At 57.3% G+C, this 15747-nt stretch overlaps 1 protein-coding gene across 5 annotated transcripts in view; it reads left to right on the top strand.

The window, feature by feature from the left end:
* The first annotated feature begins 3252 nt into the window (after positions 1 to 3252).
* Positions 3253 to 15747, top strand: part of SLC25A44 (solute carrier family 25 member 44) — a 31196-nt gene continuing 18701 nt past the window's right edge. For 4 of the 5 annotated variants that reach the window (XR_004280200.1, XM_032318884.1, XM_032318885.1 and 1 more), the window contains exons 1-3: positions 3254 to 3424; positions 7637 to 8274; positions 13889 to 14016. Coding sequence is in view for 4 of the 5 variants with exons in the window: in XM_032318884.1 (XP_032174775.1) it covers positions 7650 to 8274; positions 13889 to 14016 (753 nt within the window). In the remaining variant the exon portion in view is untranslated. Of the gene's footprint in view, positions 3425 to 7636; positions 8275 to 13888; positions 14017 to 15747 lie in introns of all 5 variants that reach the window. The other variant, XM_032318887.1, reaches the window with a different exon arrangement.

Raw genomic sequence — 15747 nt, 5'->3', positions numbered from 1 at the left:
CGCGATCTTCCCAGCTGGCCCCAGTCCCGGGGGTCATTCCTCCCGGGGATTTCCCTGGTGCTCACTGTCTGCCTCACTCGGGAGGTGCCCGAGCCAACCCGAGCCAAACCTAAGAATGTGAGCGACCCTGGGCGGGGTGGGGGGGGGGGGCGCGTGCATCTCAGGCCACCCCCACAGCCGGCAGCGTGAGGCGTGAGGCACTACACACTGGCGACCAGAGGCTTCCGGAGATTCTCACCATTTGTGACAGCACAGCCTCCGTCCCGGCTGGCCCTGCGTGACCTCTGTGCAGCCTTTGACCTTGGTGACCTTTCCATCCAGCCACACCTGTGCTGCTCCGGTGCGGCTGCGCACTCGCTCACCTGCCTGCCTGTCCCAGCGTCTGAGGTTCCCGCAGCATCACTCTGTTCTCTCCCGCTAAAAGCTCCCTTGCAGGGACGCCGGGGGGCTCAGTCGTTGAGTGTCTGCCTTCGGCTCAGGTCATGATCGAGAGCCCCGTATTGGCTCCCTGCTTGCCAGGAAGCCTGCTTCTCCGTCTCTCACTCCCCCTGCTTATATTCCCTCTCTCTTTGTCTCTCTCTGTCAAATAAATAAAATCTTAAAAAAAAAGATCCCTCGGACAGTGTGTCCATACCTACTGCTCCCTCTCCCACCTCTTAACGAAGGACGCCCGTCCGTCCCCGCCAACCGGTCCGTTCAGCAAACATGCACTCCGCCCCGGCTGTGGTCCAGAATGTGACGTGGCCAGGCCTGCTTCCTGTCTGCATGGGGCTTACAACACCGCAGCAGGGACAGCGGGCCACGAGCTGGGGAAGAGGTATGGAGGGGGACAGTGCTTTACCTGCCTTCCAGCTACTGCTTCCCTCCACCTGGACACACCACAGACATCTCTAACGCAACATGTCCCCAGTTCAATTTGTCATTCCCTCCAGACCCTCTCCCGTGTTCCCCTGTGCGGGCTAGTCGCACCGCAGTGTGGAGGCCTGGGGCTCGTCCTACACTTCCTCTCTCCCAGCCCTCCCTGGGGACTGGGTCCCCACCCCATCTGCTCCCCGGCCCTCGCTTGCCTCTGCATTCCCACCAGGTCCTGACCCCCTCGCCAAGGCAGCCAGAGCCGACCCCTCGCCGGCCCCCTCCACCTCTCTGCCACTCCCATCCAGACTCCCTTCTCTGGAGGGTCATTCTCGGCCAGGGTCAAGAAGAGCTTGCTAGAAATGATTCTGCCACAAATTTGAAATGGCTGGGGCACCTGGGGAATCCGCTGGCCGAGTGTCTGACTCTTGGCTTCAGCCAGGTCGTGATCTCAGGGTCGTGAGATCGAGCCCTGCAGACAGACATCACGCTCAGCGGGGAGCCTGCCTGAGGTTCTTTCTCTTCCTCTCCCTCTGCAACCCCTCCCCTTGCTTGAGCTCTGGCGAGCTCACACTCTCCAATACATAAATAAATAAATCTGAAGAAAAAAACTTGAAATGGCTTTTCACTCAATCCAGACTAAAGAACTCCAGCAGGACCTCCGGGGACAGCGTGCCTTCCCTCCAGCTGCTCTGCATACGCCTTCTACTACGTCCAGCGACTGAGCACCTGGGACCGTTCTCCAAGAACCTATACTGAGTGTCCAGTGTCAGTCCAGACCTTGGTGACACAGAGATCAGTAGCCTTCTGCCTGACAGAACTAACAGTGACGTTCCTTGAGGCATGCCATTTCTTCCCCCTGGGACATCAGCCCCTCTGGATTGTTCTCAAACCTGCCCTGCAGAGTTAGTGCCCTGGGCACACCTTGCTCTAATCCCTTTCATACACGGCTGCTGCTTCACCGGGCTTCTGTGTACCTGGCATATAGTCTCAATGCTGAAATCCTTTCATTCATTCAAACATTTACTGAGCACTTACTACGTGCACTGTGAGGTGCTGAGGACACACCGATGAACAAAGTAGACACAATTCCTTTTTTTTAAAAGATTTTATATTTTATTTTTAAACATTTTAAGATTTTATTTATTTATTTGACAGAGAGAGATCACAAGTAGGCAGAGAGGCCACAAGTAGACAGAGAGGCAGGCAGAGAGAGAGGGGGAAGCAGGCTCCCCGCTGAGCAGAGAGCCCGATGTGGGGCTCGATCCCAGGACTAGAACATAGCCGGAGCAAGGGGGAGAAGCAAAGAAACCTGTGAGGTAGCTGCTGGAGTCCTCCAAGTGAGAGCGGTGGCAGGGGCCAGGCAGGCAGCATGTGGCTGGCGGGGAGTGGCCAAGCTCTGGACAGGCTTTTGAAATGAAGCCCATAGGGGCGCCTGGGTGGGTTAACTCAGTGGGTTAAAGCCTCTGCCTTCGGCTCATGGCTCAGGTCACGATCTCAGGGTCCTGGGATCGGGGTCGAGCCCCGCATCCGGCTCCCTGCTCAGCGGGGAGCCTGCTTCCCCTCCCCCCCGCCTGCCTCTCTGCCCACTTGTGATCTCTGTCTGTCAAATAAATAAATAAATACATAACTAAAAACAAAAAGAAAGGAAGCCCACGGCATCTGAGGACGGGCTGCAGGTGACAGGGAGAGAAGGAGGGCTTGCACCGTGGTCTGTGCCGATGCAAGCCTGGACTTGCAACTGGACTTGCTAATGAACTGAGGCGGGAGAAAGAACGTCTATTCAAGTCTTTTGTCCACCGAGTCGTTGGTCTTTTGCTGTTGAGATGTGGAAAATCCCATTTTGAAGTGAACTTTCTCTCCACCCGGGGTCTTCCAGACCCTCATTTAAAGAGCTCTTTCTCTCCCTTAAAATCCAAATACAGGTCGTTTCAGAGCCGGAAGACACCCTAATGTCATTTACTCCACCTCCAGAATGGCCCCTATTCCTGCAATGTTTTGAGTTCTCAAGCCTCAGAATCGGTTGTCTAACCTCATTCCTTCCTGCTGCACACCGGCCTCTACTGTTTTGGCTCCACAGATGAGAAAAGTCACGCAAAAATCACAGATTAGATTGGAGTTAAGATTTCAATAGACCCGAAACACAAGGTGACCCATTTACAACGGGATCCTCAAGCAGGGCCGGGTGACTTGGCTCCGCGAACGAGAAAGGACACGCACGCGCCGTAGAACTGAGGGCATGACGAGGCCAACGAAGGCGTGGCTTCTGCCCGAATTCAGGATGGCCGCGCGCTCCGCCCCTCACCTCCTCGGGGGTGGCGGGGGAGAGGCTCAAAGCTCAGCACGCCATTGGTGGAGTTGCCCCCGGCGTATCCCCGCCCCCTCGCGAGGGGCGGGAGTGACAGTGTCCCAATTTCCGGTTCCGGCAGTACCGGGAGCCGGGTCGCGATGGAGGAAGATGCGAGCGGGGGCCGGCGGCCGCCGGGCACGGAGGCTCGAGTGGGCGCTGTGGCCTAAAGGGCCGGGTTCGGAGCTCGCCTCAGTCGCGGCAGAACCGCCCTGATCGGAGGAGGTGAGAAGCCGGCGGCGCGGAACGCCCGACGGCGGAGGTCTCCGAGGACCCGGACCTGTCACGGCGGCGGCGAGTGCCTGCGGCTCCGCGGGAGCCGGCCTCGCAGCCCCAGGGCCGAGGGGCGGCTGCGGCCAGGCGTCTGCTCCCGTCGGAGGAGCGCGCGGCGGAGGGAGCGGGGCGGGGGCGTGGCTCGGCCGGCAGCGAGCCCGGGGCGGAGGGCGGCCGTGCGGGGGGCCCGGGCAGGCGGTGTCTGCGACGAGGACCGCGTGGCTGCCTGTGGACGACCCCGGGAGAGCTGGGTGGGGCCGCTCCGTGACGGGGGGGGGGGGTCGGCCTCGAGGGCGGGGTCGGAGGGGTCGGAGGCGTCGCGGTGGCGAGCGTGGAGATGTGTCCGCGCCCGTGCGGGGAGAGTGGGGGACAGAGTGGGGCAGAGGCCTTGCTTCCGCTGAGAATCGGGGGCCGAGCCCAGCGTGTGGGTCCAGAGCTGCGGGACGGGGTTTGCTTTGGTGCGGGTGGCCGCGGGAGCAGCTCTGCCTGCGTCCGGTAACCAGTGCTGGGCCCAGTTCTGGCGACAGGTCAGGATAGAGTCGTTATGGTCCTGGACTTCTTGAGCAGCTCTGTCATCGTTATACCGAGAGTGACTGTCGTCACTTAAAGCAGAGTTTTCCAAACGCTGGGGCACAGTAGTCACCCAGACAGCTCGTTGACAGTGGCTCTTACTGGACGGGCTAGCCTGCAGCCTCAGTTCGTCTGTCTGCAAGCTCCCAGCCCCGGCCGGCTGCCGGTGCGTGCAGGGCTCTGACCAGCCAGGGCTTCGGGCAACGCTGTCCAGGAGAGCTTTGCAGTGGTAGAGATGCTTGGCTGTTACCGGATGCTTTCCCACGAACCGCCTCGCCGGTACACGTGTGGCAGGCCTGGCTGCCCCGCTTCCCAGATGAGGAAACTGAGTTTCAATGAAGCGACATGGTTCCGATCATACCAGTAATGGAAGTGGACCTCGGACCTCCTGAGTTCGGGTGTTCTTCCCACTGCATGACCCCGGCCTTCCAGGTGGCCTGCCTTGTCCTGAACCAGAGTCTTACCTCAGAACCTAGAGAATGATCTGGAGGGATGCTTCTGATCAGGAAGAGTGCAGGTGGAAGCGGATGTGCAGAGACCACCGACCTGTCCCTTTCCCCCGCTGGGCTTGGTAGCGGAGGCGCTGCCTCTGACATCTCGTTTGATGACTTCGGTGTGTCCTGGGTCATCTGTTGGGTTCCATAGGAAGCACTTCAAACTTTGTGCCTGGGCCGTTGTTGAAAGATGGGAGGAAATTCAGATTCGGAGCTGTGCACGCAAGTAAGGGTCGGGGGAAGAGCCCGAAAGAACGGGGCTGCTGAGTGGGGAGAAGGGAAGCCCAGAGGCAATGTGCGTCCGGGTGCCTGCCAAGAGGATTTTCCATCGGGTAGAGCGGGAGGGACTAGTTTTGGTATTTCAGCAGGAAGTTTGGAGGTTATGTAACAAAGAGCAGGTTGGGATCCCATTTTCGAGGGCAGCCGCAGCTTTTGAAGGGTTAGAGGGAGTGCGTGCGGGGCCTTCTCGCCTTTAGGTGCACAAGCTTCTCCCTCTGAGGCATGACCCTTAGTGGCTTCGGTCACCATGGCAGCTGTAGAAGACACCTGCCTTGGCTTCAGAGAGTTCCCCCCCCGCCTTTGTGGGACTTTACAGTCAATAGGCCCAGGTAAGGATGGAGACATGGGGTGCTGGGTCCCGCCGTCGGACTTCTTGTCAGGAGTTAGTGGTTCTTTATGACTCAGCCGGACAAGTTGAGAACGAGTCCACTGCTCTTCCTTTCTGTCCTGCTTAGCACAGTTGGCACGAGCCCAGCAGGAGGCTGTCTTGCTTGAGCCCTGCCGTGTTTGTCTGGTGACAGCCAAGTGCTGGCCCGCCGCTCGGCCTGGTCATTCCCTCCACCAGCACCCTGGGAAAGCAGAGGCAGCTCTCGGTTTCTCTGGAGCAAAGCTGAGAGAAATCTCTGGTCATCTGCAGGCCCAGGAGCTTATATTTAACCCTTTAACCCTTGAGTGACCAGCAGCCATAAAAGCATTAATGCTGCCTACCACAGGTGGGAGGGACCCGGCTTTAGACTCAGCAGTGTGACTTGTGTCGGAACTCCTCACTTCCGTGGGGTAGAAGGCATGGTCAGTAGAGGAGAAATCTTGGCTCATATCCTGCCTCCACCATGACCTTGGACCTGTTCCTTTTACTTTATCTGATGCCGAAGTGTCTAACTCTGCACAGGTGAGGTTCTAAGGTCACATGAGGTGACAGGTATTCGGAAAATCCTTGAGTCTCTCTCTGCTCATCGCCCAGTGGTGTTGGAAACATGACCTTGGGATCCTGGATACCAGACACTCTGGGCAGGTGACAGTGACCACCTTCTCTTGAAGGCCTCAGAGGAGAGGACTGTGGGGCTTGGTGGGTGTCCCCATCTGAGGCTGGGGAGGAAGGGCCACTTTTGCCCGCAGCAAGTGACACGGCAGCCTTCCTTTCGGTTATTTCCCACATCCTAGATGCTCCTCCTGGGCCGAGCTGGTTGTTCTAAGCCACCGTTTGCTGCTCTCGTGGTCTGCGTGCATTCCTGCTCTGTCCCCATGGCTCTGCCCTGCAGGGTTCCTCCGCTGGCCTCACCTGAAGCTGAGGTTTTCCCTCCGGGCACAGGTGTTTGGCTCGCCCTGCAGGCAGCCTGGCCTTCTGTGACAGTGACACAGTCCCGCTGGGGGTGTGGGTGGGGGCTCCCCGGAAAGCTCACTGTGCTTCTCTGGTGACTTCCATGGCAAAGCGAGAAGCTCCTCAGGCTACTTGGGACCTTTGGTTGGGATAGGTGGTCAAGGATGGATTCCATTTAGACCCATGAGGTTGGCTAAGGCACTGGCTTCAGGAACATTTCGGCTTCTAGAGTTGTCCCTTTAATGTGGCCACCTGCTTACCAAGCCTTTCGGGATTTCTCCCAAAGCCTGGGGAGCCCCTGACTTCTCGTTGCCAGTTCCACCTCCCCGTTTCCACTCTGGCCAAAAATGTCCGGTGTCCTGTGCAGGAACACGTTCCGTTGTCGCTCAGGGCATGTCCAGTAGATCATGACCCATTGCTGGATGGTTCTTAAGTTGGAAGGTCCCGGTTTCATATGGTTATTGCATTAGTGCTGGTTTTGATGGAGAACTTCGGTGGTGGCCAGGCCTGACATTAGAGCCACGGCAGCGTACTTTGACCTGGTTTCTGTCTGAGTCTTAGATCCATTCCCCGGAGGGATTGCTGTTGTCTTTGAAAACAGACTGTGCGCGTCTGGAAGGCAGAGGCGGTATCTTCCTATCGCTTGGGTCTTCTCTCATTGTACAGCACAGAGATGACGATTTCTGTGCGCAGGGGTGAGAAGGGCTGGGCCTGTCCTGTGCCTTATGGTTCTCCAGACTTCAGGGAAACCTCTTTGCTCTCTGCTGCTGCTTTTTTTCTCTAGAGCCAGTTATCTAATAACCAAAGGGGACTCTGACCTTTGGCTTGTTGCTAACTTTCTATCCTTTGCTGGAGGGCGGGGAGGGGGGGCAGACTGCAGGGAAGGTAAGTGTAGTGAGGGTAAGTGGGCAGCTCGGAGGGCCCAGTCCGCTGCCGCTAAATGGTGACAAAAGCAGCACCCTGCTGAGGGTTAGTGGTCAGGGCGGTGCCTCCTTGGGAGGCCCTGGAGCAGCCAAAATGGAGCACCGGCTTCCCTTCAGCATTAGGAACTTGCTAAGTGTCGCTCAGTGACATCCCTTCATCCCCGTGGAGGCCTTGCCCCTGGCCAGGTGGTTTCTCTGGGCAGCATCCTGAGCTCTGCCTGGGTGAGCAGGGCAGGAGGCACATGGGCTATGACTCCAGGGCCCGGGCAGAGGCAGGGACTGGGCTGGGTGGTCTGCTCAGCCGGGGCAGGGAGCCGAGCCGGGAGCGGAGCTGCGGGAGTCACTGAGGTGAGGGGCGGCTTCTGGAACTGGGGAAGGGCTGACCAAGGAGAGAGCAGGGGGCACGAAGGACGACTCAGGCAAGAGAGCCGGCCAAGCTGGACTGGGTGGGATCTAAACTCTGGGGAGGCGGGCACCCCGGAGACGAAGCCTGAGCACGGGGTTCGGAGCCTAGCCGGCAGGGCAGAGCACAAAGCCCTGGCCTCCTTGCCCACGTCCTCCTGCCCGCTCGCACCCCCAGGTCTGTAGGCGCCATGGAGGACAAACGCAACATCCAGATCATCGAGTGGGAGCACCTGGACAAGAAGAAGTTCTACGTGTTTGGGGTGGCCATGACCATGATGATCCGCGTCAGCGTCTACCCGTTCACCCTCATCCGCACCCGGCTGCAGGTCCAGAAAGGCAAGAGCCTCTACCACGGGACCTTCGACGCCTTCGTCAAGATCCTGCGAGCCGACGGCGTGACTGGCCTCTACCGGGGCTTCCTGGTCAACACCTTCACGCTCATCTCCGGCCAGTGCTACGTCACCACGTACGAGCTCACCCGGAAGTTTGTCGCTGACTACAGCCAGAGCAACACGGTCAAGTCGCTGGTGGCCGGCGGCTCGGCCTCCCTTGTGGCGCAGAGCATCACGGTGCCCATCGATGTGGTGTCCCAGCACCTGATGATGCAGCGCAAGGGCGAGAGAATGGGCCGCTTCCAAGTGCGAGCGAGCCCCCAGGGACGAGGGGTGGTAGCCTTTGGCCAAACCAAGGACATCATCAAGCAGATCCTGAGGGCTGACGGGCTCCGAGGCTTCTACCGGGGGTACGTGGCGTCACTGCTTACCTACATCCCAAACAGTGCTGTCTGGTGGCCCTTCTATCACTTCTATGCAGGTAAGGGGGGGCGGGAGAGCAGGGGTTGGGCAGGTGGGGTAAGTGGGGGCGGGGCGGGCGGGGCGCTGTGCAAGCCAGAGCGGAGGATTTCAGGGAAGAAGGGGGTGTTTGTCCAACAAACATTTGATCCCAAGAGGGCTCACGGATGAATGAGACACGGGTTCTTGCTTTCGGGGAGCTTCTGTCATTGTGGGGGGACTCAGACGAGTAAAGTAGACGACTCTCGAACATCAGTTATGTTGATTGTCTTAATCAGTGGGGGTCGTGGACTTTAATTGGAAGGCGAGGAAGGACAAAATTCATGGGATATTTGGGATCTGAAGAGGAAATTTCAAATTTCAGATGAGTGTTTGCGTTGGATGCCTTTCCTCAGCGTTGTTAAATTCAGGGTGTCAAAGAGCCTGGAACCCCTCCGCTCCTAGAATGTATTTTTCTTTTTTTTAAAGATTTTATTTATTTATTTGACAGAGAGAAATTACAAGTACACTTAGAGGCAGGCAGAGAGACAGAGAGAAGGAAGCAGGCTCCCTGCTGAGCAGAGAGCCCGACGCGGGACTCGATCCCAGGACGCTGAGATCATGAGCTGAGCCGAAGGCAGCGGCTTAACCCACTGAGCCACCCAGGCGCCCCAACCTAGAATGTATTTTTGTTTGTAAGACATTTTACTTCTTTTTAGGTGTTTCCCAGAAATGGATTACTGGGTCCAAAGATAACATTTTTGAGGGCCTCAATAAGCCTGTTGCCAGACTTCCTTCTGGAAGGCCGAGTGCATTGCCAAGAACAGGACCTGAGCGTGCCTGTGACCGTTGACACCCATGGCTTTGGGCCACCAGCAGACTCCTGTGAGGACGGTGTCTGCTTGCAGCCTCCACAGTCCCTGCTGTGGGCTCCGAGCCTTGGCCGTGGGCATTCTGCCCAGGCTATCTGGGACCTTTCTAACCAGACTTCATGATGCCTTCCTCACCTGTCATCACCCTCTCCCTCCGGGACTACACGTTTGTGATTCTCCTACTCTCCTGACTGTGCCTTCTTCTTTATTGCTAGCTCTGTTTCTCCTGTTCAGCACAGTCTTTCTTCTTGCATATTTGGTAAAATTCACCCAGACTCCACGTGACCTTTTGCTTCAGATCCTTTGGGAACTGATCTTGGTAATCTTAATGTTAAGAAAAACTCTAAGAGGGGTGCCTGGGTTTCTCAGTCGGTTAAGTGTCTGCCTTCGGCTCAGGTCATGATCCCGGGGTCCTGGGATCGAGTCCCACATCCAGCTTCCCTGCTCAGTGGGGAGCCTGCTTCTCCCTCTCCCTCTGCCCCCCGGCCTGCTTGTGCACGTGCGCTCTTTCTCGCCAAAAAAAAAAAAAAAAAAAAAAGAAGAAGAAGAAGAAGAAGAAAGAAAGAAGCACTCTAGGAAATGTGAGCGTTTTCTCCGGCATCTGTCTCTGCCCTTCTCTCCTCATGTGATTTCATTTACAATTGACTTGTCCTTTTCTGCCATGTCAGAAAATCTGTGTCTGTCCCTAGACTGACTTCCCAGAGCTCTGGACAGACACTGACTGTTGGTCCTCCCGACTTGGACGCATGCATTTACATCCGAAACACTACGCAGTAAACTGTCTTTCATCCCAAGCTGGTTGACTCACTTCCTTCTCTCAGTGGCCAGGTTATTCTCCATGTCACTGACACAGTCACTCCCTCGTCCCCACATCGGGTCCTGGTGACCCCAGAATGTCTTTTCCTATTCTCTGTCCGTTTCTCCTGCCTTCCCTGGAAACCAGGCCTCCAGGGCCACCCTGCCTGCTGCTGCGCCAGCCCTCTAGCAGGTCTCCCGTCCCACCTACCGCACATGCCGTCGGAGTCGCTCTGTCAACCCTGGGCGTGGTGCTCAGCGGCTCCCCCTGCTGGCCGAGGACGGGCCCATCTCTTCAGCCTGGATTCCGCCGCCCTTTACAGCGGAGTGTCCCCTGTGTGGTGTGCGTGGTAGCCAGGCCAGATCACGGACAAATCTTCCCACCCCAGCTTTGTTCCTCTCCGCTGTCCAGGTGCGCCAGCCCTGTGAGGCCATGACCTACGTGAGTGCTGCTCACTGCCGCCTCCATCTCTTCTTGGAGCCCTTCTTAACCCCGAAACCACCTGTCTGTCCTTGAGCCCCAGGGGCGTTCCTTGAAGCGTCCTTCTGCAGCTGCATAGCTTGCCTTGATGCCGTTTGTGTGCACCTTCTCTCTCCTTTTTTTTTTTTTCACTCCAAGACACCATTTATTTTGTTAAAGTCAAGCAGGATGATGTGTTCAGAGGTGGTGAGTGTCGAGCATGAAGTACGTACACATTTTCCACTGTTGCACCTTCTCTCTTCCACGGTGTGGAAAGGCTCCCTTTTTCCTAATGCATTTTTCAGTTGAGATACAATTAAGATACAGTTGATTGGAAAGTTTCTTGGAAGGGGGAGGAAATTGACATTTATTGACTACACAGACGGGCTCCTGGACACGTGACACGTGTGCTTCGTAAATACTTGTTGAATGAGCAGAATAGTTCTTGTCATTCCCTTTGGCTTAAAATCTGCCAATGGTGCCTTCTGAGCATTTAGAATAAATGTAAACACAAGTTTACAAAGTAAACACGAGTGTGCCCGTGGCCAGTGCAGGTCTCCATGATCCGGCCGCTGTGCTGCGCGGCCCGCGGTGGCCTCCGTCCCCGTGGTCCGCTCCGTCCTCACTGTCCTGCTCTCTGTTCCTGAAACACACCAAGCTCTGTCCTCACCTTTCCACATAACGTTCTCTCGGCCTGGAGCGCCCTGTCCCCCGTCGTGCTGCTGGCGCTCCAGGCCTCAGCCTACATGCCACCTTTGCACAGAAGACGTCTTCATCCAGTTGGAAAAAGGGCTCGTCTTTTTTTTTCAGCTTGTTTCCTTAACAGCGTTTGTCGTAATTTGCGATCGCTTTGTCCTTGACTCACAGCTCCGACAGCAGAATGTGAGTCCCATGCAGGCCCTTCCGGGTTCATCTCTCTGCTGTGTGTCCTGTGCTCTGCGCAGTGCCTGGCGTCTGGTAGCGTGAAATAGACAGGCCAAAATCATGTGGCCAGGAGGGACTTAAACCAAGTGAGCTTGGGTTTGCCATCTGCTCTGCAGATACTCGAGCCCATGAGCGCTGGTTGAACGAGTGGTGGAGAGCAGGACCTGGAGCTCTTGCCCCCACCCTCTTGCTTTGTTTTCTCATCCTCTCCCGAAGCCCCAGGAAAATGGTCTGTGTGCATGACTACAGCGCGAACCTGGAGCCTGCTGTGGCTTGCAGGCCCAGGGGCCAGTGCAGACAGGCCCATGGAAGCTGGCAGCGCCCAGCTGGACGCCACCACGCAGTGGCCGTGAGATGCTTCCTTCTCTGGAGAAACAGGACGCAGGTGTCTCGGTTTATGCTGGTTACTCTCTCGGTTTATGCTGACCGGTGGCTAGCAACCTCGGGTGGCAGAGGCAGGCAGCTCTGGCAGGCCGTACGGAGTCCTCCCGTGCTACCGGATTTAGAGGCCCACATGCCTACCCCCTGATCTTTAGGTGGCCACAAATGACCAAAAGTAAGGGCATGAGAAGAAAACTCTTTAAGGTTCTGTGGCAACTGAGCTGTAGAGAGAAGACGGAGACGGAACCTGCAGCGACGAGCCTGCCGCACATCCAGCCTCCTGCGGAGCGGAAGCCAGAGCTTCGACCTCACACTGGCCTTGCTGCCCTTGAAGACTTAAGGCATGCTCTTGCCTCAGGGCCTTTGCACAGGATGTTCCCCTGCTTGGAAAGTTCTTTGCACAGATCCATAGGGCTTGCACTCACCTTCGGGTCTTTGCTCAGACTCAAGCCTTCTTGGAGAGGGCTTGCATGCCCACCGTGTTTAAAACGGCAGCCCCTGCATTGCCAGCACTCCGCATTCCCTGTCCCCTCTCCTGTTTTATCCTTATCGACAGGGGACACACGTGACCTTCTGACGTAGCTCTGTCTTTTGGTTTTGGTTTTGGGGATTTCCTCTACACCCCCACCCACCCCCCCACCCCCCCCCCCGCTGTAGAACAGAAACCTTTCTGAGGATGGGATTTGACCTTGTTTATTCACACCTCCATCCTCGGGGTCTGGGGTGGCTGGCCACGTGGCCACTCAGGGAGACTTTGTTCAACAAGCGAGCTCTTGTCTTTCATGGCTAGAGAGGGTAAAGCTAACAGTTCAGCCACACTGAGCTTCCCAGTGACCAGGGAGTGGCTGAGTCTGGCCATCTCCATCAGCAGTTTGAGAAATGAGCTTTGCTTTCTTGATACAGCCTGGAGAAAACCTCTCTCTTGGATATGACTTTCTCTCAGTATTGTTTTTGTTTTTAAAAACATTCATATGGCGGGGGACCCCTGGGTGGCTCAGTCAGTTAAGCCTCTGCCTTTGGCTCAGGTCATGATCCCAGACTCCTAGGATCAAGCCCCGCATCGGGCTCCCTCCTCAGTGGGGAGCCTGCTTCTCCCTCTGCCTCTGCTACTCTGCCTACTTGTGCTCGCTCATTCTCTCTAATGAATAAATTAAAAATCTTAAAAAATAATTCACATAGGGGTGCCTGAGTGGTTCAATGGCTAAAGCCTCTGCCTTCGGCTCAGGTCATGATCTCAGGGTCCTGGGATCGAGTCCCACATCGGGCTCTCTGCTCAGCGGGGAGCCTGCTCCCCCCTCTCTCTCTGCCTGTCTCTCTGCCTACTTGTGATCTCTGTCTGTCAAATAAATAAATAAAATCTTTAAAATAAATTCACATAGGTATATACATAATGGAGTATTAGCCATTAAAAAAAATGAAAACTTACCTGTTTGCCATGACATGGACAGAGTTAGATGGTATAATGCTAAGTGAGATAAGCCAGTCGGGGAAAAGCAGGTATCATAGGATCTCACACAGACATAGAATTTAAGAAACAAGACAAAGAAGAAAAGAGACAAACCAAAAAACAGGCTCTTTGCTCCAGAGAACACACTGCTGGTCACCAGGGGGGAGGTGGGAGGCTGGGAAACAGGTGATGGGGCTGAAGGGGTTAATGTGGCGAGCACTGAGCAGGATGCGGGATTGTCTAGTCACCGTGTCGCACGTAGGAAACTAACGTAACGCCGCCTGCTAGGAAGCTGGAATGAAAAAGTGCAGTACAAATATTCACGTGGTCCAGAACGCACAAGGTCAGGACAGGGATGCGGGGAAGAGAGCCCGTGCCCGTCACCCTGCCCCTTCCTCCTGCATGCGTGGGAAGACGGGCCCCGTGTGCGTTCCTGGCCGTGAGTCGAGAGGAGCGGAGCACAGGCATCGGGTTTTCGCACCAGGGAGGATTTCTGTCCGTCAGATGAAAGGAACTGGCGTGCAGAGAGGTTCTGAAACCCCTTCCCCAGAGGACTGTTCTGTTCAGGTTGGAGATGGACCCAGCATGGCTTCCGGAAGGGCCCTCAGAGCCATCAGTGTTGTTGGCTCCGATGGAGGCCAGGAAGAGAAGACGGGTGTTCCGGGGTCCGAGGGGGCTGGGGCTGGAGAGGGTTCGTCCTTGTTGGGCGCAGAAGCAGCCTGAGGGCTGACCGCGTGATGCCGCGGGTCTTGAGGCCTTGTTTTTCCCTCGGTTCCAGAACAGCTCTCATACCTCTGTCCTAAGGAGTGCCCGCACATCGTCTTCCAGGCTGTCTCGGGGCCCCTGGCTGCGGCCACTGCCTCCGTCCTCACCAACCCCATGGACGTCATCCGCACCCGAGTGCAGGTAAGTCCGGCCTCCACCTGGGTGAGAAGGAGGGTGGGTGACCTGCGGGCTCCCCCGTGCCCTCCTGACCTCTGAGCCGTGGCCTTCTAGTCTAGCTGGCCTTGTCCTGTCAGCCAGGCCCCTTCCCGCAGCCGGCTCGCTTCCGCAGAAACCAGCGGCGCACGTCGAAGCCCCTAGTGTTCCCGTCGTAGTGTCTGTGGCCTCGCACGTCCTGCTCCTGGCCTCGCGCACTTGTTCCTGTCCCAGCATGCCCTGCTCCTGTCGTGGCCATGCCCGCCGGCTCTCCCCTGCCCTGGCCGCCTGCTAGCGTAGCCGATAGGACAGCTTTTGCTTACGTCGCAGGCTTGGGGCGGTTAGACGTCTGTCCGTTTCGGCGGGTAGGTCTGGGTTCTCTGCAGGCTGTTCTTGGACAGGCCTCACCGACTGTGCCATGTAGACGCGGCAGGGACGCTGACAGAGCCCTTGGTGGTGCTGTCCGGGGTGATCGTCCTTGTCCTCCCTCAGCTCAAAGAGAGCTCCCCGGCACCTCGGCCGAGGAAGCAGAATCTGAGTCTGGGTGTGTCACAGACGGGTGGCAGGGGCTGCGGTGTGAAGCTTTAGGTGAGAATACTGGGGGACTGTGACATCTGAGGTGGGTAGGGCAGGAGGACAGCTGTGCAGGAGAGTGGGGTCGCTGGTGAGGCTGGGGGGGAACTCAACAGCTTGGAGGTGAAGTCAGCCCCCCGATACCAGGATGCTGGGACGGAGGTGGCCGGTAAATGTAGGTGTACTCGTCCCTAGGAAAGAATGCCGCCCCCACACACTCTTTTAAAAGATTTTATTGATTTATTTGATGGAGAGAGACACAGCAAGAGAGGGAACACAAGCAGGGGGAGTGGGAGAGGGAGAAGCAGGCTTCCCTCTGAGCAGAGAGCTCGATGCAGGGCTTGATCCCATGGCCCGAGCTGAAGGCAGACGCCCAACGACTGAGCCCCCCGGCGCCCCCCCCCCACACTTTTGAACAAATCAGTTGGCATCTGATTGGTTTGCAGATAACAAAGTGCACAGGCTCCCTCCTCTTCTGAGGCTTATTTCGAGTGTTCCGTGAGGAGACCAAGGGAAAGGACAGGTGTCTGCTGCCGAGGCACTGCGGGGCGGGAGGGGACAAAGCGCGCTGGAGGCCTGGAGGCTCACCCGAGCGGCCCTGCCCCGGCTGTGGCTCTGCGGTAGGGCAGGGAGGGCAGGGGGCAGAGGCGGGCAGAGGAGAGTGCTGCCGAGGGTGTGCGGAGGAAGAGCGGGGTGTGGTGTGCGGCCCGAGCTGCGGGCGGTGGGGGGAGGGGCTGACCCTCCGGAGCCCATGGCCTTGTGAACATCGCCCAGTCTGGGGAGGTGTGACACGGAGAGCTGGTGTCCTGCGCCGTCTGAGGGTCTGAGTGGGACCAAGTGTGCTTCGGTGGCAGGGTCTGGGGGCACAGGAAGGGGGCAGGACTGTCGAGAACAGAGGAGATGCCAGCCTCAGCTGGACTCCGGTGTGGCAGGGAACAGGGGCCTTGGCGGGTGTGTGGGTGCGAGCGTGAGGGGAGGAGTCCAGCCTCGGGGACTGAGGGACTGAAGTGGTCGGAATGGAAAGGACAGAGTGGCAGGTCCGCGAGTACCCGGTCTCCCTGAGGCCGGAGGGACGCAGCCAGGGCAGGGCCGCAGCGGAGGGCCGGCCTGATGGCGGTAATAGCTCGCACTAACGGCACCGGGGCC

The sequence above is a fragment of the Mustela erminea genome, chromosome 17 (assembly GCF_009829155.1).
Source record: "Mustela erminea isolate mMusErm1 chromosome 17, mMusErm1.Pri, whole genome shotgun sequence".
Taxonomy (NCBI): domain Eukaryota; kingdom Metazoa; phylum Chordata; class Mammalia; order Carnivora; family Mustelidae; genus Mustela; species Mustela erminea.
This window is presented reverse-complemented; position numbering and strand designations above follow the sequence as displayed.